This window comes from Callorhinus ursinus, unplaced genomic scaffold (genome assembly GCF_003265705.2).
Source record: "Callorhinus ursinus isolate GAN/ISIS: 27379988/994484 unplaced genomic scaffold, GSC_fseal_2.0 scaffold1, whole genome shotgun sequence".
Classification (NCBI taxonomy): Eukaryota; Metazoa; Chordata; class Mammalia; order Carnivora; family Otariidae; genus Callorhinus; species Callorhinus ursinus.
The window spans coordinates 20,402,006-20,427,878 of NW_027397063.1; the positions used below are offsets into that span (position 1 = coordinate 20,402,006).

The 25,873-nt window shown below is 37.9% G+C and overlaps 2 protein-coding genes across 2 annotated transcripts in view; both read left to right on the plus strand.

Moving 5' to 3' along the window:
• The window catches only part of LOC112834046 (uncharacterized), a 342,252-nt gene extending 328,872 nt beyond the window's left edge, over positions 1–13,380 (plus strand). Inside the window, exon 5 of the mRNA XM_073891876.1 lies at positions 13,300–13,380. The gene's annotated coding sequence lies outside the window, so the exon portion shown is untranslated. The remainder of the gene's footprint in view (positions 1–13,299) is intronic.
• The window catches only part of SAMSN1 (SAM domain, SH3 domain and nuclear localization signals 1), a 133,762-nt gene continuing 121,188 nt past the window's right edge, over positions 13,300–25,873 (plus strand). Inside the window, exon 1 of the mRNA XM_025872783.2 lies at positions 13,300–13,431. Within this exon, the coding sequence (XP_025728568.2) occupies positions 13,309–13,431 (123 nt within the window). The 5' untranslated portion in view covers positions 13,300–13,308. The remainder of the gene's footprint in view (positions 13,432–25,873) is intronic.

Below are 25,873 nucleotides of genomic sequence, written 5' to 3' on the forward strand. Positions count from 1 at the left end.
TTGCTCCTAGTCTCCACCCTTTAGGACCTGTCTCCTACCCCCAAGAGCCCGCTGTGCCACTAAGCCACTTCTTTCCCACTCCCATCTCCCTGATGGAGGAAGAGATTCAAACACTCTAAGTGACACTGAGGGTGTTACCCAATTGTAATCAACGTTTCCTCCTTGATAAAATCAGAGGGATGCCGACCACCTCCCCAGGCCACCGTGAAATGGGGGGACACATACGACCGACAGAGAGGAAGCCCTCACAACCGAACAGTCCTTCCCAAGGACCTGGGTATGGTAGCGCTATGGTCGCGCAAAGCTAGATACAGTGCTCCTCATCTGACGAATCAAAATAAAAGCAGCTTAGACTCGAATTAGGGAGATGAGAATGAAATGTTTAGTACAATCTGTGTATACAGATAAAATATGAAAGGCAGTGTAGGTGGATGAGTACAAAGTGGAAAGGTAAGAAGTGTGAAATAGGGTCATTCAAGGGACACAAGCAGGCAGTGACTTGTAAAGAAACTAACAGACATGAATTGGTGAAAAGACAGCAGGAGGATGTAGGTGTGGAGAATGACGTAGGAAAAGGCTGGAGAACAAAACAGTGTGACGTTGCGCTGCCAGCCTGATGAATGAGAGGATACGTTTTACGTTAAAGATGCTGTTTAGAGTGGTAGAGTCGAACCAGTCACAGCCGACTTAAACTCCTGTCCTAGTAACAGAAATACATGTGAGCCAGTGTTTCCAGGAATATCCAAATTTTATTTCCAATAAAAGCTATGCATTTTGTTGTGTCATTAGGAACTTAATGAATTTGTAAATTCTTTGATTTATATTAAGCAAGTGGTCTCTAAGCCCACTTTCAAATGTGTTATTTTAAATGTGAAATAATATTTGTGGAGGGAAAATTTGGCTGTGTTTAAGCAACCATCCTTCCAAGGGAGGTTTCCTGTGTTTTATTTATGAACATTAATTGCCTTCCCTTTCTGTGTGAATTGGGCTAGAAAATCACAAATGCAAAAGTCTTTGGATTTGTCTAATCCAAGCCCTGCAAATTCACAAATGAGGAGCAGGAGAGGGAGGTTAAATGTCTTTCACAAGGTAGCCAAGTATGAAATTTAAACTTGGCTACACAGTAGCCAAGATGAAATCTGAACTTCCGTCTAGATTTTCAATCTAATGCTTTAAAAAATTACTAGAGGATTTTGGATAGCCAAAGCAATATCAAAGACAAAGAGCACTGCCGTAGTACATCCACTACCAAATAGCAAGACCTGCTCTAAAGCTATCGTAATTAAGAAAGTGTAAATGTTGGCACAAAGACCAATGGAACGTGACAGAGATTCCAGAAGCATATCCCCACCGAAATGGTGCCTTGATAAGATGTGGTGTGGATACCACTGTATATCAACAGAGAATCGATGGTCTTCCCAATATATAGTGCTGGATCAGTTGGGTATAGCAATGGAAGACAAACAGAAAAACCCCTCCTTGACTCCTACCTTATACCCAGCACAGAAATTAACTTGAGATAGATCACAAACATTGGATGTGAAAGCTAAATCAATCAAACTTCTAGAATAAAACATAGAGAATATCTTCTTGACTTTGAAGTAGGTAAAGATTTCTTAACCAAGACACAAAAGTCACTAATCAAAAATGATAATAATAAATAAAATAAATTTAATTATTTAATTAATAAATAACTAAGAACTTCTGTTATATTAAGTGATAGCATTAAGAGGATAAAAAGTCAAGCCACGGGCTGGTAAAAGATTTTTGTAATATATTACATCTATATATATTTGTCAAAGTTCTCATTAACAGAGCATAAAGTATGCTTCCTAATAAATAAGAAAAAAGCAGGTAACTTAAGAATGGGTTAAAGATTTGAACAGATAGGTGGGGATGCGGAGAAAGGGGAACCCTCCTACACTGTTGGTGGGAATGCAAGCTGGTGCAACCACTCTGGAAAACAGTATGGAGGTTCCTCAAAAAGTTGAAAATAGAGCTACCATACGATCCAGCAATTACACTACTGGGTATTTACCCCAAAGATACAAATGTAGGGATCCGAAGGAGTACGTGCACCCCGATGTTTATAGCAGCAATGTCCACAATAGCCAAACTGTGGAAAGAGCCAAGATGTCCATCGACAGATGAATGGATAAAGAAGATGTGGTATATATACACAATGGAATATTATGCAGCCATCAAAAGGAATGAGATCTTGCCATTTGCAACGATGTGGATGGAACTGGAGGGTGTTATGCTGAGGGAAATAAGTCAGTGAGAGAAAGACATGTATCATATGACCTCACTGATACGAGGAATTCTTAATCTCAGGAAACAAATTGAGTGTTGCTGGAGTGGTGGGGGGTGGGAGGGATGGGGTGGCTGGGTGATAGACATTGGGGAGGGTATGTGCTATGGTGAGCGCTGTGAATTGTGCAAGACTGTTGAATCACAGATCTGTACTTCTGAAACAAATAATGCAACATATGTTAAGAAAAAAGAAGAAGAAGAAGATAGCAGGAGGGGAAGAATGAAGGGGAGTAAGTCGGAGGGGGAGACGAACCATGAGAGACGATGGACTCTGAAAAACAAACTGAGGGTTCTAGAGGGGAGGAGGGTGGGGGGATGGGTTAGCCTGGTGATGGGTATTAAAGAGGGCACATTGTGCGTGGAGCACTGGGTGTTATACACAAACAATGAATCATGGAACACTACATCAAGAACTAATGATGTAATGTATGGTGATTAACATAACAATAAAAAAATTAAAAAAAAATTTGAACAGATATGTCAGCGTCAAAATGGCTAACAAACATGAAAAGTAGCTCATTATTGTTAAAACCTCAATTGAAACACATATACCAGCACAGCTAAAATTAAGAAAACTAACAATGCCGAGTTTTTGTGGTGATATAAAATGACTGAAATTCTTCACTGCTGATAGGAGTGTAAACGGGTGCAATCACTTCAGAAAATTATTTGCTAGTATCTACCAAAGCAGACCATATACCTAATCTATGACCCAATTTTCCACTCTTAGTTATATATCAAAGAGGAATGAATGCAGATAACCACCAAAAGACCTCTATATGGATGTTCAGAAGAGCTTCATTCATAACAATTGAAATGAAAAAAAAAAACAAACCAATACCCATTGCCCATCAATAATACATGGGTAAATAAATTATGGAATACTTACATAATGGAATACCACACTGTAATGAAGAACACATTACAGCACGGATGATTGTCCCAGACATAATGTTGAATAAAAATTCAGCTCTACATTAAAATTTTTAAAAAGTGGAACTAATATATGGTGATAGAAGTTAGAATAGTAGTTACCTTGGGAGGGGGGTGAAGAGGGTACTCGCTTGGCAGGGGTGGATATGAGTAGCCTTCTGAACACTGGAGGCTTGATCTGATCTGGGCAGCTGTTGCATGAGTATACATATATGTAAACATTTATTGAGCTGTATTATATACTTATGGCTTACCATATGAATGCTATATCTCAATTTTTCAAAAGTGGCAATGATGTTATTCCCTGAACCAAATAATTCACCAGTAGAAAATCTTGGAGAACATTTTGCCTTACTTCTTTTGGGCTAATAAATGCTTCAAATATTTGCTGTTGTCATCCCACCACCATACCTCCCCATCCTTGTCTCATCATGGCACACATGGATAATGCTGATATTTTTATGGCAGACTGACACTGTTCATAGCCAGAGGAGACAGGTCCAGAATCAATAGACCCTCTAGGGCCTGTGTGGTGGCCTGGAGGCATATCAGTATTTTGGTTTGGCCAATTCTATGAAAATCTTGGCTGTTTTAGCATTATCAAACAACGTATTGGCATAAAGGCAGATACAGTCAGATTGTTCTCAATAACGATACATAAAGGCTACATAAACAAAATGAGAAGTTCAGCAAGCCGACACTGATGGCCCTCTCATGGCATATACTTTTCTTGATCCTGAATTTGTACTTTGCCTAAAGCAAAGAGATATTACATTAAACAGCCACGTGCACTTCCTCGTGTCATCCTATTTATAAAGGAAAAGTATTTCAATTTGGGTTGGACAAATGCAGTCTTCCAGAGTCATCAGTACCAGGTAGCTAATATACTGTGCTCTCTGAGGCTAGTGATCAGGGCTTCTCTTGAAATCTGTTGGGCAGAAGATAATAGTTGTATTTGCTTTTACCTATCTGTATCTTTTCTATTAAATTAAAACTTTAAAAACTACTAATTTAAAAAACTGACTTTATTTGTAGTCATAGATCATTCTTTAAATTGAATACATTTTTTTCATTTAGTTTACTTTTGTCTGATTTTTTTTAAAAGATTTTATTTATTTACTTGACAGAGAGATAGAAAGCGAGAGAGGGAACACAAGCAGGGGAGTGGGAGAGGGAGAAGCAGGCTTTCCGCTGAGCAGAGAGCCCGATGCGGGGCTTGATCCCAGGACCCTGGGATCATGACCTGAGCCGAAGACAGACGCTTAACGACTGAGCCACCCAGGCGCCCTTGTCTGATATTTTTAAACTCTAATGTATTCCAGGTTGCTTACAGTTTTAAAGTCATCTTTCATTCATTGCAGTTTCTACGGAAATTTGAAAAAAAGATGAAGAATCTTAAGATTATCCAACTCTAGGCCATATGCTTTACGGATGAAATTGAGGCACAGATATATCATGTATGCACTCTTCCTCCGCTGGAATACCCTTTATTAAATGTTTCTCCTCTCCACCATGTCTGCAAATCACTCCTTTCTAAAACAAATCTTTTGAACTTCCTAAAAGCTTGTTCCTTGTCCAATTCTACTTTGATTGCAAGAAATATTAAAAACCGCTACAAAATAAAGGTTGAAGTCTCAGCATTGCAAAATCAACACACTTCTGTAAACCTTTATCTAATAAACATGGCTTTCCCCAGCTTTCCTTGAAAATCAGTCCCTGAAAAAGCAAGATACTTATTGTCTATAACAAAAATGTACATACTGTTAGAGTTCTCGCTCTCCTCTTCTCTCTCTCTCCCTCTCTCACTCTCTCCCCCCCTTTCTTTCATTGATACTGGATGCTTAAAAATGGGGAAACAGTGTTATCTCCGTTGACTAGCTAATAGATATGATAGATAAATAGATAATTTCTATGAATCACTTCAAAATTGTAGGTATTTGCATGTTCCACTATTCTAATTATGCCTCTTCAAAATGTGTTACTTTATGTTTGTGCTTTGTTTATGAAATTTCAGAAATAGATGAGATAATAAATGATTATTTATTAAGCTAAGACACTTCTTTGCAATGAAAGGACTGTATGATTTATAATTATTTCAATTTCATTTAAGGCAGTGCCCCCTGGAGATATGGTAGGGTCTCAGAATTGTCTGTAGGATAATTTCATGTAGTAGTCCACAAGACTTGAATATAAATATTAGATTTACCTCTCCAGCCTGAAGGATTTTTCCTCTCCTCCCCCACTCTAATTTAACCATTTTCCCTGTTCTGAAATAGCTATCATGAGTATCATGAGCTAGAGAGACTTTAGAATTCTCCAGATCCAGAGCTTCCCAGCTGGCGTGTGGTGACATGCTGAGATGCCAGGAACGGCTGTGGATGTGTTGAGATGTCATCTCCTTGGAATTTGAAGTGACTGGTGGAGCCTTGAAGAAACTTCCATTTGCTTTTGTGTGTGTGCTGTTATGTGAAAAATGTTTAGAAAAACGCATTCTATCTCTTTTCTTTTGTAGATGAAGAATTGAAAGCCCTTTGAGTTTTGAAGGCTTTGTTAGAGGCTTCCTTAGTTCTAAGCCTAGGTGCAGAATCCAAATCTTGTGGCTTTTGCTCTGATGCACGTGGGCCACGACACACTTCCTTCCTTCTTTTGGAGTGAGACAGTAAAATTTAGTGGCTGCTCTTGGTAAGCACTTTTATTGGAAGGCGCAACCAAACTAATTCATAACAGTTTCCTGAATTCTTCCTGGAATTCACTTTATATACATGTGTATCAACTCATATAAGAAGACTTTAGGACAGATTCTATTATCACTTTTTTATAGAAGTGGAAATTGGCATTCAGAGAAGTTAGGTGACTTGTCAGAGATTTCATAGTAAGTTACTGAATTCAAATGCAGATCTGTCTGGCTCCAAAGCTTATGCTCTTTGCACACTATCTTGATAAATACCTGTTGGAATGAAAAGTAATTGTCATCTCTATAACATACAGAAATTCTGCCTGCAGAAGAGATAGATAAAAGATAGTTAATTTTCAGTATATGAGAAGAGAAGGAGAGGGGAGGAGGAAATAGGGGCATTCGCTGTGCCTACCAGAACCTAATCTCCTCTTTGAATTGGTGATGGCTTTTGGGGAGTGGGTGTCCTGGTACAATTCCTTAGAGACCTTTTGCAAAAAGAATCTTAGGATATTTTATTATTTTTCTTGCTTCTACCAGGCATATGAATCAGGAAATATTCAAGTTGAAGAAAAGTATAGAGAGACAAATTTTTACAAAGATTTAAAAAGTTAGATACTACAGTATTATCTTTAGATTCTGCTGATGGTAACAAGTTAGTGGCAAGGAAGAGAGAAAGAGAGAAAGAAAGGAAGAGAAAGAGAAGTTCTAGACTAAAGAGACTTAAGAGACATGATACCCGAAAGTGACATGTGGTCCTTTTTTATTTGGATCTTGATTCAAATGGAGCAAATGAAAGCAAAGATCCTTTTTTTTTTTCTTAAGATTATTGGGGGATTTAATTATGGAAAATGCTTTGGCTATCTTGGCACATAGCAGACCACTTAGTGGCTTAAAACAATTTATTTTCTCACAATTTTGCAGTCAGGTCAGGTCTTTTGGGGATGCCTCTCTGCCCCATTGCCATAACTAGGGTGACTCATCTGGGACTTGAGGACTTTGTTCCAGGATGGCCTCACCCACAGGGCTAGCACCTTGGTGCTGGTCATCAACTTGCAGAGCAGTGGGAGCTGTTGCTAGAACCCTTTATGTTCCTTCATGGAGGTCTCTTCATGTGCTGCTTGGGCTTCCTCACAATAGGACAGCTGGGGTCCAAGAAGGAGGAAATGGAAGCTGGCAGTCCTCCTAAAAGCTAAGCTTAGATCTAGCACAGTGATATCTCTTCCATATTCCATTTATCAGTGTAGTCACAGCTTCAGCCCACGTTGAAGGAATTGGAGAAATAGACTCCATCTCTCTGTGGGGGGGAATTACATGGGGAGGTACTTGAAGTTATCAAGGAATAATTTTAAAGTGTAGCAATGGCACTCTGATTATCTAAGAAAATGTCAAAAAAATTTTAGAGATACAAAGTGAAGCATGTAGGAGTGAAATGACATGATGTCTGGGGTTTCAAATACTTGCGCAGGAAGGAAAAATGATAAGGATAAAATGGGATATATTTAGCAACTGTTGTAATATCTTGATAATTTTTGAATATAGTTGATGGGAATATGAAGGGATTAGTGAACTCTACTTTTGAGTATGTATGAAAAGCTCATCATCAATTTTTTAAAATATTCAGTCTTGAAATAATATTATAGTTCCTAAAAGAGACTCAAAGTTCTAGTCTCATCTGGTTTCGATTTTGATTAAATTTTAATATCACATCTTCTCAGGATACACTGTAAATAATACTCCCCCAAAGTACTAACTTGGGAAAGAATGCAGAAATGGAGAAACGTACAGGGGTACTATGGTGGCTATTGGGAGGAATAATAGAAGGCAGCCAAACATGGAAGACCACTTTACAATGGTGCCGATGATGTACTTTTTTCATTTGAAAGCAACTGTGTGAAGACTTCATGCACTGAGGTTCTGCATCCATCCTCAGAACATGAAGGGAAGGCGGGGGAACCGTAGAAAGTTACCATGACTGACCTCACTGACCCTTTGCATCAATACCAGCTGTTGTCAATGCACAGACCAATCCTTATATGAGAAGAGTAACTCTTCTTAAGGAAGCATCCTCAGATATGTAATCTGTTACTTGGAATCGAAAGCATTCCTAACTCACAACACTCTTAAAAGCAGAAGGTGCCAATGTAATTCTCCAGGCTTTCCTAATTAAAGAATAAGGGACAACTGTAGATGCCTTTTCTGAGGGTATTAGAAATAAATGTTATTTAAAGGAAAAAAAAGTCCAGGATCAGCTGAAGAAGAAGCATATTTGCAAGATGAAAATTGAACTTTCCAGCAATTCCATCTCTGGATATGGACGCAAAAGAATTGAAAGCAGAGACACTGGAAATTTGTACAGCCTTGTTTATCGCAGCATTATTTACAAAAGTCAAAAGGTAGAAGCAACCCAAGTGTCCATCAACAGATGAACGGATAAGCAAACTGTGGTATATACGTGCAATGAATTTTAAAAGTCTTAAAAAAGAAGGAAATTCTGACATATACTACAACATGGATGAGCCTCAAAGACATCATGCTGAGAGAAATAAGCCAGTCACCAAAGGACAAATATTGTATGATTTTACTTATATGAGGTACCTAGTGGAAGAGAGGAATTCATAGAGACAGAAAGTAGAATGGTGGATGCCAGGGGCTGGTGAGGAGGGAGGAATGGGGAGTTAGTGTTTAAATGTTCAGAGTTTCACTTTTCCCAAAACGAAAGATTTTCTGGAGATGGATGGTGGTGATGGTCAATGACAATGTGAGTGTACTTAATGCCACAAAACTGTGCATTTTTAAATGGTGACAATGGTAAATTTTGTTATGTCTATTTTACCACCATAAAAAGTACTTATTTCAGTATCTTGTCATAGAAAAGATCCAACTTTTTTTTTTAATTAATGGAAGGTAATAGAGTGATGGAGATAGAGAGGCACACATGGGACACAGCCTTGACCTACCACCTTTGAAGGGAAGGTGCTACTTTTATATTGAAGGATGGTCTTTTTGTTCAAGGTTTGCTTCATCTTTTCAATTTAGTTAGCTAGGTCTATGATTGTTTTCACTGCAGTTTTCCTTCAGATTTTAGTAATATTATTGCCACCTTGGCAATCTGTTTACACAGAACATGGCACGTCTCCTTCTCTCATTTTATTAGTCAGGCTTCCTCATTAGTTTAGAAAATTTTTTGTTCAATAAAGACCTATCTTATTTGATCCTGGTCTCTGAATCCCGTGGATTATGGCAGGGATTTTACTCTGTAATAATCTCCCATGAGAACTGCCCAAACAGCTGTGAAGCCAAGACAGAGCTACAAGGGGTGATCACATTCTCTCAGGCACAGCAACAAGGGACCGAAGCCTACCAAAATGAATCTTTTCTGCTTTTCACTGGTGAGTTTCTTTACATGCATCATCGATATCCACATTTTTATTTTATTGTATCAATTAAAAGGAATGGAGTTAGGGATACCCTAAACTTCCTATGTGGTGATTAATTAACACATTTAGGGTGTCATAAAAAAAATCCACATCAGAAAGAAGAAAAGGATGTTTTTATTAAAGCACTTAAGCCAACTCATTCAGAGGCAAGTAATTTAACTATATATATATATGTATATATATATATACACATATATATATACATTTATCTAAAATAATTAGTAGTTATTTAACATTTTGATGCTGAATTTTTTTTGATGCTGAATTTCTAAGAAATGTAAATGGTATTTTTGAGGAATATTTTATTTATTATAAATATGAGAAAAATTTTTGCAAAATATGCTGCACTTAGGTTACTTGCCTTGCTCTGAGACATCCTGGGATCAAAATTTTTTCTTTATTGTTTAAGTAATGAATTCTGTTTAATGTTGGCTTTGTTAAACTACCATGGAGGCAGCCTTCTGAGTTACACAGCACTGTAAATGCGAGGTACAATAGATTATTCCGGACCTGCAGATGTTATCATTCAAGAGTATAAGCACTTCTCAAATTCTTTTTTACATTATTACTTTTTTTTTTTTTTTTTTTTAGTTTAGCCTGAAGTGGATCAGTGAAAGTTAGCAGGTAGTCATAGATCTGGAAATACTTTATAACTCTAACCTGCAGTTGTGACCATCTGCCAATGCTAAAAATGAATTTCAAAAATAATTTTATTAATTTCTATCTGTGTTTACAGCAGTACATTATGCCTATTCATTGGTGTTTCAAGATGTGGATGGGAGATCCGTGTCATTTGTGGAAATAAAATGGTTTACTTTGATGTTTGTTTTCTTTCCAAATTGCAAATAAGATTAACGTAAGTGCTAGAGATGGTGCTGACATAGGTTGTAATACCTAAACAGGAGGCATTTTAAGCCAAGATAAGGGATTTAATCTTGGAGTATCTTGAAAAATAAAATGCAATTGTGAGTTGTGGCAGGCTGAATCATCGAGTTCTGATTGCCTATATAGTCCCAATTTACAAAATAATTGCCGGTGCTCAACTTTGCTTTGTGCCAGATAAATCTGACTAGAGAAATCCCATTTCAGGTGATTTAAGTGGTATTGTGCATTCTTTTCTAGCCAATCTAAAAGAGCTATATGTGATTTATGTGAATATACTTTCCATGGAAATAGGCAGTGTAGCAGCAGAGAGGACTGCATTCCGAAATCACTCGGAATGGCTCTATAATCAGTATGCTAATGTTAATGTAACATAGCATGGCTCAGCATAGTGTGGCATGCGTTTGTAATCCTGCTATTGAAGACATCTAACCATCTAATGAGCATCACTGTCTTTCTCTGCAATAGAGGGAAAGGAGCATGTACTCCAAAAAGATTGCTTCAACACCATGCCTCATGGCCTCAGTCTGACTGCAACTCTTTTCCGTGTTTTAAAGTTGTCCTTAAACATTTTCTTGTTCGGAAACATGTTTGATGAGACGGAACCATCATGAACACTGAAATATTTTGTTCAAGCATTCCAAAGTTTGTCAAAGTTAATTGCTCTCATAATAAAATGTCCACAAGGTACTTGGAAAAAAAAATCAAAATTATTTTAGGTGCTTTTTATTTCTTCCTGTGGGGTAAATAAATAAAATTGTTTAGCGTTTGGGCTCTCAACCAGGGTGTTGTGACACCCTACTGTGCTGTTATGAGCTGTGACAAAGGGGTGTGGCTACAGCTTTCGCCAGGAATTTGTGTATAATTCAAAACATATTTTGTCTGTGCCTGTAGGAATGTGAACATATGGGACAGGCATTTAAAATAAAGAGAATAAAAATCACTGATTTAGTGGAAAGAATGATTTCAGAATTAAAAAGTAGAGGTTGTATATTTCTATATTGATCTTTAATTCTGTAGGAAGGAGGTGGTTTTAAATATTAAGCATCAAGTAAAGATTACCACTAAAGAAAGCCAGAGAAAGAGTTAAGCATTCTCTTATTTAAGTGGAGGGGGAAATTGTAAATCTTTTAGTAAATGGGGTTTTTAAGAGAAATAATAAAGCAAATTTAATGAACTACCCATTCTGAACCAAAGATCCTATAAATAATCCATTAAAGGTGATTGCTGTTATTTTGGATCTATAAACTTGAAATGGGGTCTGTCTTTCAAAAGGGAAGCAGGGATATCCTTTTATGTATGCCACTCTGACTCCAGAATTTTTCTTACAGTTTTAACACTGTGATAAGGCTTTTAGAAGACTTGCTCATTAGGATGATTTTCTTATTGAGCTCATCATATAATTACTGAGTTTAACATGATTGTAACCCAGTAAAGTTACAAATCAATTATCTCTGCACCATTTCTTCAGTGATTTGTAATAATGCTGCCTCTATTTTATTTGGACTATATTCTATCCCTTTGGTTTACCTTTACCCCTTTCCTTATACCTGTTCTTTTATTAGGGTAATTCTAATGCTAAGGGAGACATCTTATTCAACAGAATACCCTCTCCTTGTCCTTCTTCAAAATTTGGACTTCTTAAGTCTTTGTGCTTCTAGGTAAATTTCAAATAATATGAAAATCTTTGATGGGATTTTGGTTAAAATGGACTTGATCTCACATCATCTTTAGGGGAAATTGACTTAATTATGGAGTTGAGTCCTCCCATCCACAAACATGTGTAGCTTTTCACTTATTCAAGTTTTCTTTTATGGACTCTTAAGATATTGTATAATTTGCGCTATAAAATTCATGCACATCTTTTACTAAATTTATTGCTAGGGATCTAAGAATTTTGGTTGCTGTTGTGATTATTTGTTCCTAATTTGTTTCTGCTGATTTATAGATGTATTATTGACTTCCTGATATTGATATTGCAACTAAATAATTTTGCTGAATTAAAAAAATTCTGGTAGTCTATGTTTTTTTCTTAGATTTCCCATACAGATAATCTGTAAGTTTTCCTCTTCTTTGTTAATTATATCATTCTCAGCTTTTCTCTATCTTCTTGTCACATTGACAAGGAAGAGTGCCATAACAGCAGGCACCCTAAACCTGTTTCTCACATTCAGGTAGTTACTCCTAATTGAGTCTTCCCGAGGCTTTTGATAAATAATCCTACTGAGGTTAAGGAAGTCCTGTCTTTTCCCGACTCGCTAAGATTTTATCACAGGTGAATAATAAATTTTTCAAATACCTTTATTATTTCAATAAATTTCAATAAATTTTCTGTTTAATATTTTTAAAAAGACATCTAAATGTTGAAACATCCTTATATTCCCATATTAAATACTGATTGACCATGGTGTATTTTTTTTTAAAGATTTTATTTATTTATTTGACAGCGAGAGACACAGCAAGAGAGGGAACACAAGCAGGGGGAGTGGGAGAGGGAGAAGCAGGCTTCCCGCGGAGCAGGGAGCCCGATGTGGGGCTCAATCCCAGGACTCTGGGATCATGACCTGAGCCGAAGGCAGACGCTTAACGACTGAGCCACCCAGGCACCCCAGACCATGGTGTATTTTTATGCAGACTACTAAATTTAATTAAATTTAAATGTGTACATCTCATTTAGAATTTCTTAAAACTATAAGTAAAATTGGTCTGTAGTTTTTCTTGAATTGACAAGGAAATTCTGTCATTTTATTTTTCTAGAATTCCTATTAATCTTATGTTGTAACATCTTAATATACCTTCCACACTTCTACCTGAATGTTCTGTGTATTTTCTCATTATCCTTATATGCTCGTGATCTCGGGGTCGTGAAATGGAGCCGGGCGTCTGGCTTCACACTCAGCGGGGAGTCTGCTTGAGGTTCTCTCCCTCTCTCACTTTCTGCCCCTCCCTCTGCTTGTGTGCTCTCTCTCTCTAAAATAAATAAATAAATCTTAAAAAGGAAGACTTTTTAAGGAAATATCATTTTATTTTTTACCTCATAAATCTCTTTTATTGCAGGAAGGCTCCATGGACAGCTTATATGAGCCAGTCCCAGAGCAACAAACTAACCAAGAAAGCACCTCTGTCAGGACTGGTTCTCTTATCTCACCTTCTGGGGAGAGTGGAAAAGCACACGACAATCTCTTTATGGTGAGTGAAGCCTCGAGTTTTGTGGATTGCTTCTCTGTTATATATTTAGGATCACTTGCTTCATGATACCGGTTAACACAGCAAAAACCACTGTTCTCAGAAAGTTCTTCGTTTACTTTTGGTTTCTGAGTTTCTCTTCGTTGTTGTCTCTTTCATGATTTTAGCTTATTAATATAAACTGCCATTTATAGAGTATGTATTACATAGGTTAACTCAGTTAATCCTCAAAGCAACCTTAGGACAAAGAAATAACTATATCTTTTTAGAGATTAGGAAACCGCAGGAGAGAAAGCAAAATAACTTGCTAAAGGCTATAAACCGTGAAGTGGTAAAGCTGGCAATTAAAGATATATGGGTCTGCCTCAGTAGTTCATCACTAGGGTACTGGTAATCAGGTCTTTGGGATGGATGGAGGGAACCCCAGATTTGTAGCATTTGCCGATTGCCTTGGTGTAAATGCTTCTACCATGGTCATTTTCGAGCTACCAGTGGTGTAATAATAGGCTTACAATACCTGAATATTTATTTGTTCACTATCTCCAGTGCCAACTACAGCACACCAGTGGTGGCTTTAAAATCTGTGCTAACCACTTTACTAAGCTGTTCTTTATATTTATGGACACACACTGTGAACTTACAAAGCATGAGTATTACTAGAATGCAAATGCAGATAGTTTTTTTGAATTATGTTTATAATTACTAGAGGCAGAGAGTTCTCTGTGCTCTGCAAAATTGGCCCTGTCTTTGTTTAACAGTGCTGGCTGTTCTCATAGTTGATTGTCCTGTATTTAAATTAATCCCATACTAGCGAACTTATTTTGCTTCTCTTGTGGCTTAGTACAATACAAAACATCACATGTCTGCTACAAATAAAGAACTTTCCTATACTTATAGGGAATGATCATACTTTTCCCCAATAACAACACAAAGATTAATATCCGATTCCTTTTTTATAAGTAGGTGATGTTATATATGACATTATTTGTGTTGATCCTCACAATAATTTTAGAGAGGTTCAGAAATGTTGAGAAAGGGGGCGCCTGGGTGGCTCAGTTGTTAAGCATCTGCCTTCAGCTCAGGTCATGATCCCAGAGTCCTGAGATTGAGCTCCTCATCGGACTCCCTGCTCGGTGGGGAGCCTGCTTCTCCCTCTCCCTCTCCCTTTGTGTCCTCTCTCTCTCAAATAAATAAAATCTTAAAAAAAAGAAATGTGGGGGCGCCTGGGTGGCTCAGTCGGTTGAGCAACTGCCTTCGGCTTGGGTCACGATCCTGGAGTCCCGGGATCAAGTCCCGCGTCGGGCTCCCTACTCGGCGGGGAGTCTGCTTCTCCCTCTGACCCTCTTCCCTCTCGTGCTCTCTCTCTCTCAAATAAATAAATAAAATCTTTAAAAAAAAAAAAAAAGAAATGTGGAGAAAGGTTACATAACTTTCCCAATTAAAAAAAGGATGACCCAGGATTCAAATCCAGAGAAGTACCTTCAAGTTCTATACCTACCTTCACACCTACTCATTTTATTCCTTGGGCACATTCTTTGAAAACCTTTTTTGTAGAGCTTACAGATGTAAGCAATGTCACATTAGTTAGCAGCCAAGTTCAATAATAAGTCTCAGTCAGTAAAAATAATCCAAAAAAATTTAGTGTAGTGGAAACTCTTCCCTCAATCATACCCTTTTCAATATCCATGAAGGTGTTGATGTTGACAGATATGCAGAAGAGGAAGCAGCGATACATTTTACATATTAATGTGAGAGAGTAAGACTTACATGGAGACTCTCAAATGACATTGCAAAATGTTTGTAAGCATTTTTACTCTATAATTAAAAAGAAAAATTGAATAGGCTAAAGAGCCTGAAGATATTTCCTTAAATGTGTTAGTTTAATAAATATGCACAAAAAATAAACAAGCTCATGGCCAAGCAGTCTACTAGAATTTTTATCAAACTTCCTTACATTGCAAAGTAGATGAGAATAATGAAAACATGATTTAAATTGCTACAACTCTCTTTTCCATGTATATATACAACACACACACGTATATATACACGCATATCATGTATATAGATATATATCTCCACATTTAATTTTAAAATTTATGCATACATACATACAAACATAAATGTGTATGTGCATGTGTGTATACACTTTTGAAAGGCAATCAGTTCAACCATTGATTCTACTATTTTTTTTTTAAGATTTTATTTATTTGACAGAGAGAGAGACAGCCAGAGAGAGAACACAAGCAGGGAGAGCAGGAGAGGGAGAAGCAGGCCTCCCGCGGAGCAGGGAGCCTGATGCGGGGCTTGATCCCAAGACCCTGGGATCATGACCTGAGCTGAAGGCAGACGCTTAATGACTGAGCCACCTAGGCGCCCCTGATCCTACTATTAATTGTTAAATTGTACCAGTCCTTTCAAATTACCACTGAAATTTTATTCCTAATAAAAATGATTCCATAGCTTGGATAAAATGAAATCAGTCTTTTGAAAAAATGACATTTAGTGATTTAGAACTTTCTCTCTGAGCCTCTGAAGAATGGATCATTTTTTCCTTCTAGTATTCTCACTTCCTTTTTTTCCCCCTAAATCAAGGGAAAAAAAAGTTTTGGACTAGTCTTGACAATATCAGAAAAAAGTATTTTTTTGGATTCATGTTCTAGAAATATTATAAAAACACCCCTAAAGTTCATGGAGTTATATCTCAAGCTCCCAGTCCTCAACCCAAATGTATCTGTAACCTTCCCAGAAAGGAGAGGTGCTCTCATACTCAGACTCTTTAGAAGCAATCAGACAGCATATCTAGTTGTTAACAGTGGAAATTAATAGCCCATACTAAAAATAATATCATTTGTCATATGAATTGAAAAGAAAAATCCGGGGTACCTGGGTGGCTCAGTCAGTTAAATGTCCGACTCTTGATTTCAGTTCAGGTTATGATCTCAGGGTTGTGATATCGAGCCCCTCATCAGGCTCCACACTCAGCATGGAGCCTGCTTAAGATTCTCTCCCTCTCCCTCTACTTCGCCCCCACTCTCTCTCCTTCTCTAAAAAACAAAAAAGAAAGAAAAGAAAAGAAAAATCAAAATGAGAGAGGAATCCTAGTCTTCCTGGTTTCCCTTAAATATGTTTTATTTATTCATACTTATTAGGAGTTTTGTGATGTAGAAAACACTGTTCTAAGCAAGGTGTGGAGTTATATAGATGCATATAGTTATATAGATCTATATATAAGATAATCCAGACTCCCAGAGGAGATTATCCAGTGTAGATCAACTTCACATTTAAGGGTTGAATAGGTATTAAAGGGAAAGAAGTTTATTTGGGGATTTTTAAAATTAAAAAAAAATTAATTGAAGTATAGTTTACATATACTATTAGTTTCAGGTGCACAACAGTGATTTGACAATTATCTACATTATGATATGCTCATCATGATAAGTATAGTAACCATCTATCACCACACAAAGTTATTATAATATTATTGATTATATTCCCTATGTTCTACTTTTCAATCCTGCAACTTATTTTATAACTGGAAGTGTATACCTCTTAATCTTCTTCACCTATTTTGTCTATCCCCTGCCCCCTTCCCCTCTGGTAACCACTAGTTTGTTCTTTATATTTATATAAAGTTATATATATATACTTTATATATATGAGTCTCTCTTTCTGTTATTGTTATTCGTGTGTTTGTTTCATTTTCTAGATTCCACATATAAGTAAAATCATATGGTATTTGTCTTTCTGTCTGACGTATTTCACTTAGCATAATACCTTCTAGGTGTATGATTGTTTTCGCAAATGGCAAGATTTTGTTCTTTTTATGGCTGAGTAATATTCCATTGTGTGTGTGTGTGTGTATATATATATATATATATATATATATATATAAAACACATCTTCTTTATCCATTTACCTATTGATGGTCACTTAGGTTATTTCCTTATCTTGTCTATTACAAACAATGCTACAGTAAACATAGGTATGCTTGTATCGTTTTGAATTAGTGTTTTCATGTTCTTTGGGTAAATACCCAGAAGGGGAATTACTAGATCTCATGGTATTTCTATTTTCAATTTTTTGGGGAACCTACATGCTGTTTTCCACAGTGGCCATACCAATTTACATTCCCACTAACAGTGCAGGAAGGATCCCTTTTCTCCACATCCTTGCCAACAATTGTTATTTCTTGTCCTTTTGAGACCACCCATTCTGACTGGTGTGAGATGATATCTTATGGTTTTGATTGAATTTCACTGATGATGAGTGATGTTGAGCATCTTTTCATGTGTCTATTGGCCATCGGCATGTCTTCTTTGGAAAAACGTCTATTCAGTATTTTGGGATTTTAAATGATGAACATCTGAAATATCCAGCTTCCATTTTAATTGCAGTTCCATGAGGGGCTGGTAATGGAGAGCTGGTCCAGAGATGAATCAATTTAAAGTACAAGACTTCAGGGGCGCATGGGTGGCTCAGTCATTAAGCGTCTGCCTTCGGCTCAGGTCATGATCCCAAGGGTCCGGGGATCAAGCCCCACATTGGGCTCTCTGCTCAGCGGAAAGCCTGCTTCTCCCTCTCCCACTCCCTCTGCTTGTGTTCCCTCTCTCGCTGTGTCTCTCTCTGTCAAATAAATAAATAAAATCTTTTAAAAAATAATAATAAGTACAAGACTTTATTAAATTTTGTGAAGAACAATAATAAGTGATCTACTTGTATGTTAGCAAAGCCAGAGAGTTTTGGAGGGCTACTAACAACAACAACAACAAAAATGGGTAAAAAGATTTTGGAGTGAATGATTGTGCAACTAAGTAAATATGCTGAAAGAAACTATGCTAATATACTAGCCTAACTAAGGATTGACTACTTTGTTATTATATTAGTTAAACGTAGGGCCATTATGGCTTGATTCTCTACCTATTTTATTACTTCTTTATTATATCTGAAGCTAATAAAGTGTCTTGATTTAGAAACAGAGTGAGAACATAAAGTGTTTGTACCTCTGGGGTGCCTGCGTGGCTCAGTCGTTAAGCATCTGCTTTCGGTTCAGATCATGATCCCAGGGTCCTGGGATGGAGCCCCACATCGGGCTCCCTGCTCCGCGGGAAGCCTGCTTCTCCCTCTCCCACTCCCCCTGCTGTGTTCCCTCTCTCGCTGTGTCTCTCTCTGTCAAATAAATAAATAAATAAATCTTAAAAAAAAATTGTACCTCTGCCAATTGGGGGTTAACTGGATCGGTCCTGAATTATCTGGTTTGCCCTGTATTGACTGAAGTAAGCAAATAATTGTCAATTTTCGTTTACATTTTGTAACCCATAAATTAAATTGGTAAGCAATTTGAGCCTTTTCAAAAATGAGCTTTAAAGTGGGGTGTGGAGTAGGGGCAATGTCCTTTCAATATTGCACAAATATTCATTCAATAAATATTTGTAAGCTAAATGAATGGATCAGTGAAGTTCCATTAATCAAGCTAAAGGAAGTCTTAATAATGAAGTATGTATTGAACAGACATTTCTCCAAAGAAGACATACAAATGGCCAACAGACACATGAAAAAATGCTCCACATCACTTGGCATCAGGGAAATACAAATCAAAACCACAATGAGATACCACCTTACACCAGTCCGAATGGCTAAAATTAACAAGACAGGAAACAACAAATGTTGGCGAGGATGCAGAGAAAGGGGAACCTTCTTACACCATCGGTGGGAATGCAAGCTGGTGCAGCCACTCTGGAAAACAGTATGGAGGTTCCTCAAGAAGTTAAAAATAGAGCTACCCTATGATCCAACAATCACACTACTGGGTATTTACTCCAAAGATACAAATGTGGTGATCCGAAGGGACACCTGTACCCCAATATTTATAGCAGCAATGTCCACAATAGCCAAACTGTGGAAAGAGCTGAGATGTCCATCAACAGATGAATGGATAAAAATGTGGTTCATATATACAATGGAATATTACGTGGCCATCAGAAAGGATGAATACTTACCATTTACATTGGCATGGATGGAACTGGAGGGGATTATGCTAAATGAAATTAGTCAATCAGAGAAAGACAGTTATCATATGGCTTCTCTCATATGTGGAATATAAGAAACAGCACAGAAGATCATAAGGGAAGGGAAGGAAAACTGAAGGGGAATTCATCAGAGTGGGAGAAAAACCATGAGAGACTCCTAACTCTAGGAAACAAACTGAGGGTTGCTGGAGGGGAGGTGGGGGGGGTGGGGTAACTGGGTGATGGGCATTAAGGAGAGCACATGATGTGATGAGCACTGGGTGTTATAGGCAACTGATAAATTATTGAACACTACATCTGAAACTAATGATGTACTATATGTTGGCTAATTTAATTTAAATACAATTTTTTTTTAAAAAAATAATGAAGTATGTATGATGCAGTGTCGAAAAGCATGAGCTTTAGAGTTGGGCAAATAAGAGTTCTCATCCTTACCGGCTATTTGACCTGGGAAAGTTGCTCAAATTCTCTAGACCTTGGTGTCCTTCTCTATAGAATGAGAACAGTCCCCTGTACGGGTTCAGCTGAGTTGTGTTGCAGGAAGACAATCTCCTCTTGACCCTCCTCCTCTGCACATGCAGGAAGGGTTTAGCACAGAAGTTCAAGAACCTGAGAAAGACCGCAAACTGCAGCCTGAGGGGGCCTGGATTTTATGGCCCATGAGCTAAGAGCCACTTTTGCATTTTAAAAGATTTGCTTAAAAACAAAAGCAAAAGTAAAGAAGACTGTGCTGTAGAAATTGCCTCTGAACCCCAGAGCCTAGTATATTTCTGTCTGGCTTTTCAGAGGCAAAGTTTACTGACCCCTAGAGCTGTGCAGTTACAAACACAAGGGGCGATTGAGTGCTTGAAAAGGGGCTGGTCCAAATGTGAATGGCCCGAGGGGTAAAATACATGCCATAGTTTACAGACTTTGTATGAGAAAAGTATAAAACCGCTTATTAACAATTTTTATGTTAATTGTTCAAATGAGAATATTTCAGGTACATTAGGATAAATGGAATTTCACTCATCTCTTAACATAGCTACTGGATGGTGGCCTCCACGTCACATCCCACCATTCAAATGTCACATGGATGCTTATATTCTTCCAGACTTCAATTATATCTGTTCTCCAGGCTTTAGGAAACTTGTAGAACGTGGTTTTTAGCCTTTTGGCCTCTGATGGATGAAGGCACACCAGAAGGGAGGTGAGGAGATGTTAAGTGTTATTCTACTATGTCCACCATCCTTCCTTCTGAGACTTTTCGTACTTATTGTTAGCATTACCATCCTCAAAAAAACAAAACAAAAAAAGAAAACCAGTGCCCTTTCACCTCTGGAACCCCTCTGCAGTGGACAAGGAGGATGGCTAGCTTTCTGAAGGTGGCTCTCCTTTGTCTCTGTAGAAAATAATTTGCATCATCCCTACTCCAGGCTTACAGTATTATCCTAACATTTAAAATGAGTTACAACTCTTCTGTAATATTTGGGTCTTTTTTTTTTTAAGATTTTATTTATTTATTTGACAGAGAGAGACACAGCGAGAGAGGGAACACAAGCAGGGGGAGTGGGAGAGGGAGAAGCAGGCTTCCCGCGGAGCAGGGAGCCCAATGCGGGCCTCCATCCCAGGACCCTGGGATCATGACCTGAGCCGAAGGCAGACGCTTAACAACTGAGGCACCCAGGCGCCCTGTAATATTTGGGTCTTATAAAGTGGTGATAAATTAAGACTTCTGATTTTTTCCAGTTAAGATGGAGAGGAATGATTAAAAAAAAAAAAAAAGACTAATACTATTACAGTAAAAACTAAACCACGGGGGTGCCTGGGTGGCTCAGTCAGTTAAGTGTCCGACTCTTGATTTTGGCTCAGGTCATGATCTCAGGGTCCTGAGATCGAGCCCTATGGTGGAGTCAGCTGGAGATTCTCTCATTCCCTCTCCCTCTGCCCCTCCCCTGCTCATGCACTCTCTCACTCCTTCTCTCTCTCTCAAATAAAAAATCTTAAAAAACAAAACACCTGAATCACAAACAAAAGAGCTGCTATAAAAAGACTTTGCTACGACTTTTGGCAGTTGTTCTCAAGAGCAGCTGGACTTCAGGATCACCTGAAGACACATACATTTAGACCCTCCTCTGGGTCTACCATATCAATAAGAAAGGATTAGAGTAGCCCCGTCCAGTAGAAATATAATGCGATCCACAGATATAATTGTAAATTTTCTAGTAGTCACAATAAAAAACTTTAAAAAGAATGTAATTAATAAAAAATGTTAATGAGACATTGTACATTCTTGTTTTTAAACTAAGACTTTTGCCTGTATTTTATACATCTTAAGTCAGATGCTAAAGTGTCAGTGGTTAAAGTGAAATCATAACGATTGTGTATTTTGTACCCAGCTTCAGTTTCTAAATTAAAATTAATTTAAGCTAAATTAAAATTTAGTTCCTCAGTCACACCAGCCATCTATCAATTGCTCAATAGCCACATGAAGCTAGTAATGGCTTCTGTATTGGGCAGGATGAGAGGCTTGAAAACTGCTTGTGCTATTGAGGCATCAAAGTAACCAGATAATATCATACTCCATTTCATTTAAGGAAGTATAGATATTAAAGTGCAAAAATACTTGATGATAAACATTTAATTATATACTTGCAGAAGGAGACGAGACAATAGGAAACAGGTGTGTGTTACCCAATGAGGAAACTGAGATTAGTGACTTGTATGGAGAGACAGATGGAGTCAAGACTGGAGCTCTGGCTTCCCAAATACTGATCTTGTCCTTTGGCCCCTCTGCCAGAAGTGTGCGTGAGAGAGAGAGAGAGAGGTATGAATGTGTGTATACACAAGAGTTAGAGAAGGCAAGAGACAGGTAAGTGGCAGAGTGCTTTTGGGAGATAAGAAGTGAAGAGGAGCAGAAAATAGGAGGATAAAGAATCCGATCTTGTAATATATATGCTAAATATAATCTGATGATATAGAGAACATAGCAGAAAGAACTTGAGATGGGCAATGCAGTTAATAGACTCGAGTTTATTCTTGCTCCCCAGGCGGCTGAGAAATGTGTGTCCTTGAAAATGTTATTGAACTTCTCTGACCCTAAATTTCCTAAGCAATAGAATGTGGCTAAAAATGTCTGCCTCTTGGTTTGTAGTGAGGATCAAATGTTATAACACACGTTAAGCACCTGGCATAATGCATGTTAATGTTCGTTTTCCTTCCTTCTGCAACCTATCACACCAGGGCAGAGTGATCCTTTAATTTAATATCCTTGATTAAATGACTTTAAGTCAAACTCTCACTTGAGCTCGGATGTCGTTTTAAAATAACTGCTCAAAAATAATTTGTAATCAACACTCCTTACCTAAAAGCATTGATTTTTACTGGGCTGGACAAGAAGAAGCAACAGGATTTATTGTTGATGTGCATTAGAATACCCAAGATTTTAATCTCCACAAATTGCCTCAAATCATGAACACTCAGGTTGAGTGCAATGTTTGACAATTCAGCCCTAGATTTCCCATCATGTGTAGACAGCAGTGAACAAGAAAATCTACCACAGGGGCTCTTGTTTGCCTAATTCCTATTTCAGGGTGTTTTTTGTTTGTTTGTTTTCATTTTGGTTTTGGGGAGTTCATTTTAACTTAAGTATTATTAAAATGCAAGTTTAATTTTTTATATACTCACTCATCAACATTCTGTACTGATAAAAAGCACTGTGGAAATCAATTAAATTGTTCCCAGTCACCAGATGTTAATGAGAAAGTAATATAGCAGATTCAAAGATAGCTTTAAAGACAAACAATACAATACATGTCTAACAGTTGGTTAGAGCTCAGCACTAATGAGGCCAAGGTCAGGGGTTTAATCCCCATATGGCCAGTTATTTTTGCTGTGCTCCATAGCCACTGGCATCATCCATGACCCCAGCCTGCTGTCTTGGCTATGTGTGCCATTGATCATTAAGGAATCTAGGTTGGAGGATGAGGAGGCACCAGCACAAAACCATTACCCACTTATGGGAGGAGCAACTCAAGGGAAGAACAACCTTGCTGACCAATAATTCATCTGCCCACGAAGAGTTTCCCGCACTATAATCAGTCTTCAGGCCACCAGTGCAATTCTCAGCCTTCAGCTTGGGATAATTCAGGGGTCAGTGGTAAGAGCATTATGAGAGAAAACAATTCTTGCCTCAGCTCGGTTCCTAAAGAGTGTTGAATAAGTCCTTATACTCTCTGGATCTCAGTTTCCACTCTATAAGGTAGTAGATTTAGACTAGATGATCTCTAAGGCCCCTTGCTGCTCTAAAATGTTTCCTTAAATACATTTTAAATTATTTTGGAGGTGAAGGGGCTCCTGGGTGTCTCAGTCAGTTAAGCGTCTGCCTTTGACTCAGGTCATGATCCCAGGGTCCTGGGATCAAGTGCTGCATCAGGCTCCTGCTGAGCAGGGTGCCTGCTTCTCCCTCTGCCTCTCTCTCTCTCTCTCATGAATAAAGAAATAAAATCTTTAAAAAAATTAAAAAATTAATTATTTTGGAAGGGGAGTGTTGTCTAACATAAAACACTATTATTTTCCTTTTGGAACTATAGAAGGCGCCTCTAATGAACCTGGCTATATTAGTCAGTGTTCTCCAGAGAAACAGAAAGGTAACAGGAAGTCCCTCCCACAATTAGGTTACAAAAGACCCTGACTTCTGTCTTGCTAGTGGACTGACTCCATTACCTTCTTGGCTTGAACATCATGATGAAGCAAGATCCCGTCTACAGAGGCCCATGTTGGAAAGGGACCTAGAGCTGCAGTCAGCCTACAGCCAACAAGGTCTTTATTTCAATAGCCCTCAAAAATTTGGATGCTGCCAACAATCATTAAGAGAGCTTAGAAGAGGATCCTTTCCCCTGCTAAGCTTTGGATGAGACCTCAGACCCTTAGACCAACAGCTTGCCTGCAACCCTGTGAGAGACCATGAAATAGAGGACCCATCTAAGTCATGGCCATATTCTTGACCCACAGAAACTGTGAGATAATAAATGCTTATTGTTTTAGGCCATTACATTTTGGAGTAATTTATTACACAGCAATATTTTTATTTTTATTTATTTATTTATTTATTTGAAGGAGAGAGTGAGCACAAGTGGGGGGAAGGGCTGAGGGGAGGAAGAAGCAGGCTCCCTGCTTAGCAGGGAGCCCAATGTGGGGCTGACATTCCAGAACCCTGAGATCATGATCTGAGCCAAAGGCAAACACTTAACTGACTGAGCCACCTAGGCACCCCCACAGCAATATTTAACTAATATAGGAACTAAAATTAATTTGACAAGTTATTGATCAAAGTTGTTTGCAGATAATCAAATCCATATTTAATCAGAAAGGAATATAATACCAGTTAAAGAGAACTCAGAACTATTAGGAGGTTGATACCTAGCTGAGCTTGCAGGAATTACTCTGAGAAGCACACTACAAAATTTGCCATCTAAGAGAGCTGCTGCTTCTGTCATAACCAGGAAGTGGCCAAATCAAGAAGACACTATCACTGTGGCAGGCTCCAGAGCCATATTGTCTCTGCTGAGTTTTGTTACATTAAAAATGGTTGCCCATAGCTTGTATTCTGCCCCATGTTAGTCAGTTTTGTATCAGTGCCTTAGGTTGGTGGATACGGTGGGCAGAACCTAACGCCCCACATCTTATTCTCATAACAAGAGAAGTTTCTTTCTTTCTTTCCTTCTTTCTCTCTTTTTCTTTTTTTCTGCCCTTCCTTCCTCCCTCCCTCCACTCCTTCCTTCCTTCCTCCCTTCCTCCCTCCCTCCCTTCCTTCCTCTGTCCTTCTCTTTCTGCCTTCCTCCTCTTCTACACATTGATTTTAGGTTTAGTGAATGACAGATGTCAACTACAGCAAGAAATACAGATGCCCAAAATATCTAGAGAGAAATAGCTATGTAATCAAATGCTGTATTGTAAGCATCAAGCCTGACTTCTATAAGAATTCTCAGAAGGAATTTCAAAAGAAAAAATAATATAGTTGTCAGCAGCACAAAATTGGGGGATCAAATAAGCCTTAAAAAAATCCCAGCTTTGAAATTTACTTGCTATGTGATATTGAACAGGTTCCTTAGACTCTTCAAGCCCCATTTCTTCTATACAATGAAGAAACTGTTATTCGTCATTTGAGAATAAAAAGTAACAATATAATTAACATTATTAGCACAGTGGTTGGCACAGAAATAAATGATCACTAATAGGTGTTATCTCTATAAACAGAATTGTGGTTTGTGGTTTAACGGTGCCAGTTCCACAGAAATGAGATTTCAGATTTAAAGGAAGATCTAGAGTTAAAAGTGGTGAAAGGAGGTGGTTAAGACATTATCATCGCACACTATTCTAGCATCTTTCACAAAAGAGCTTAAAAAGCACTTAAAGCCAAGTGTCTTGTAAATGGATAA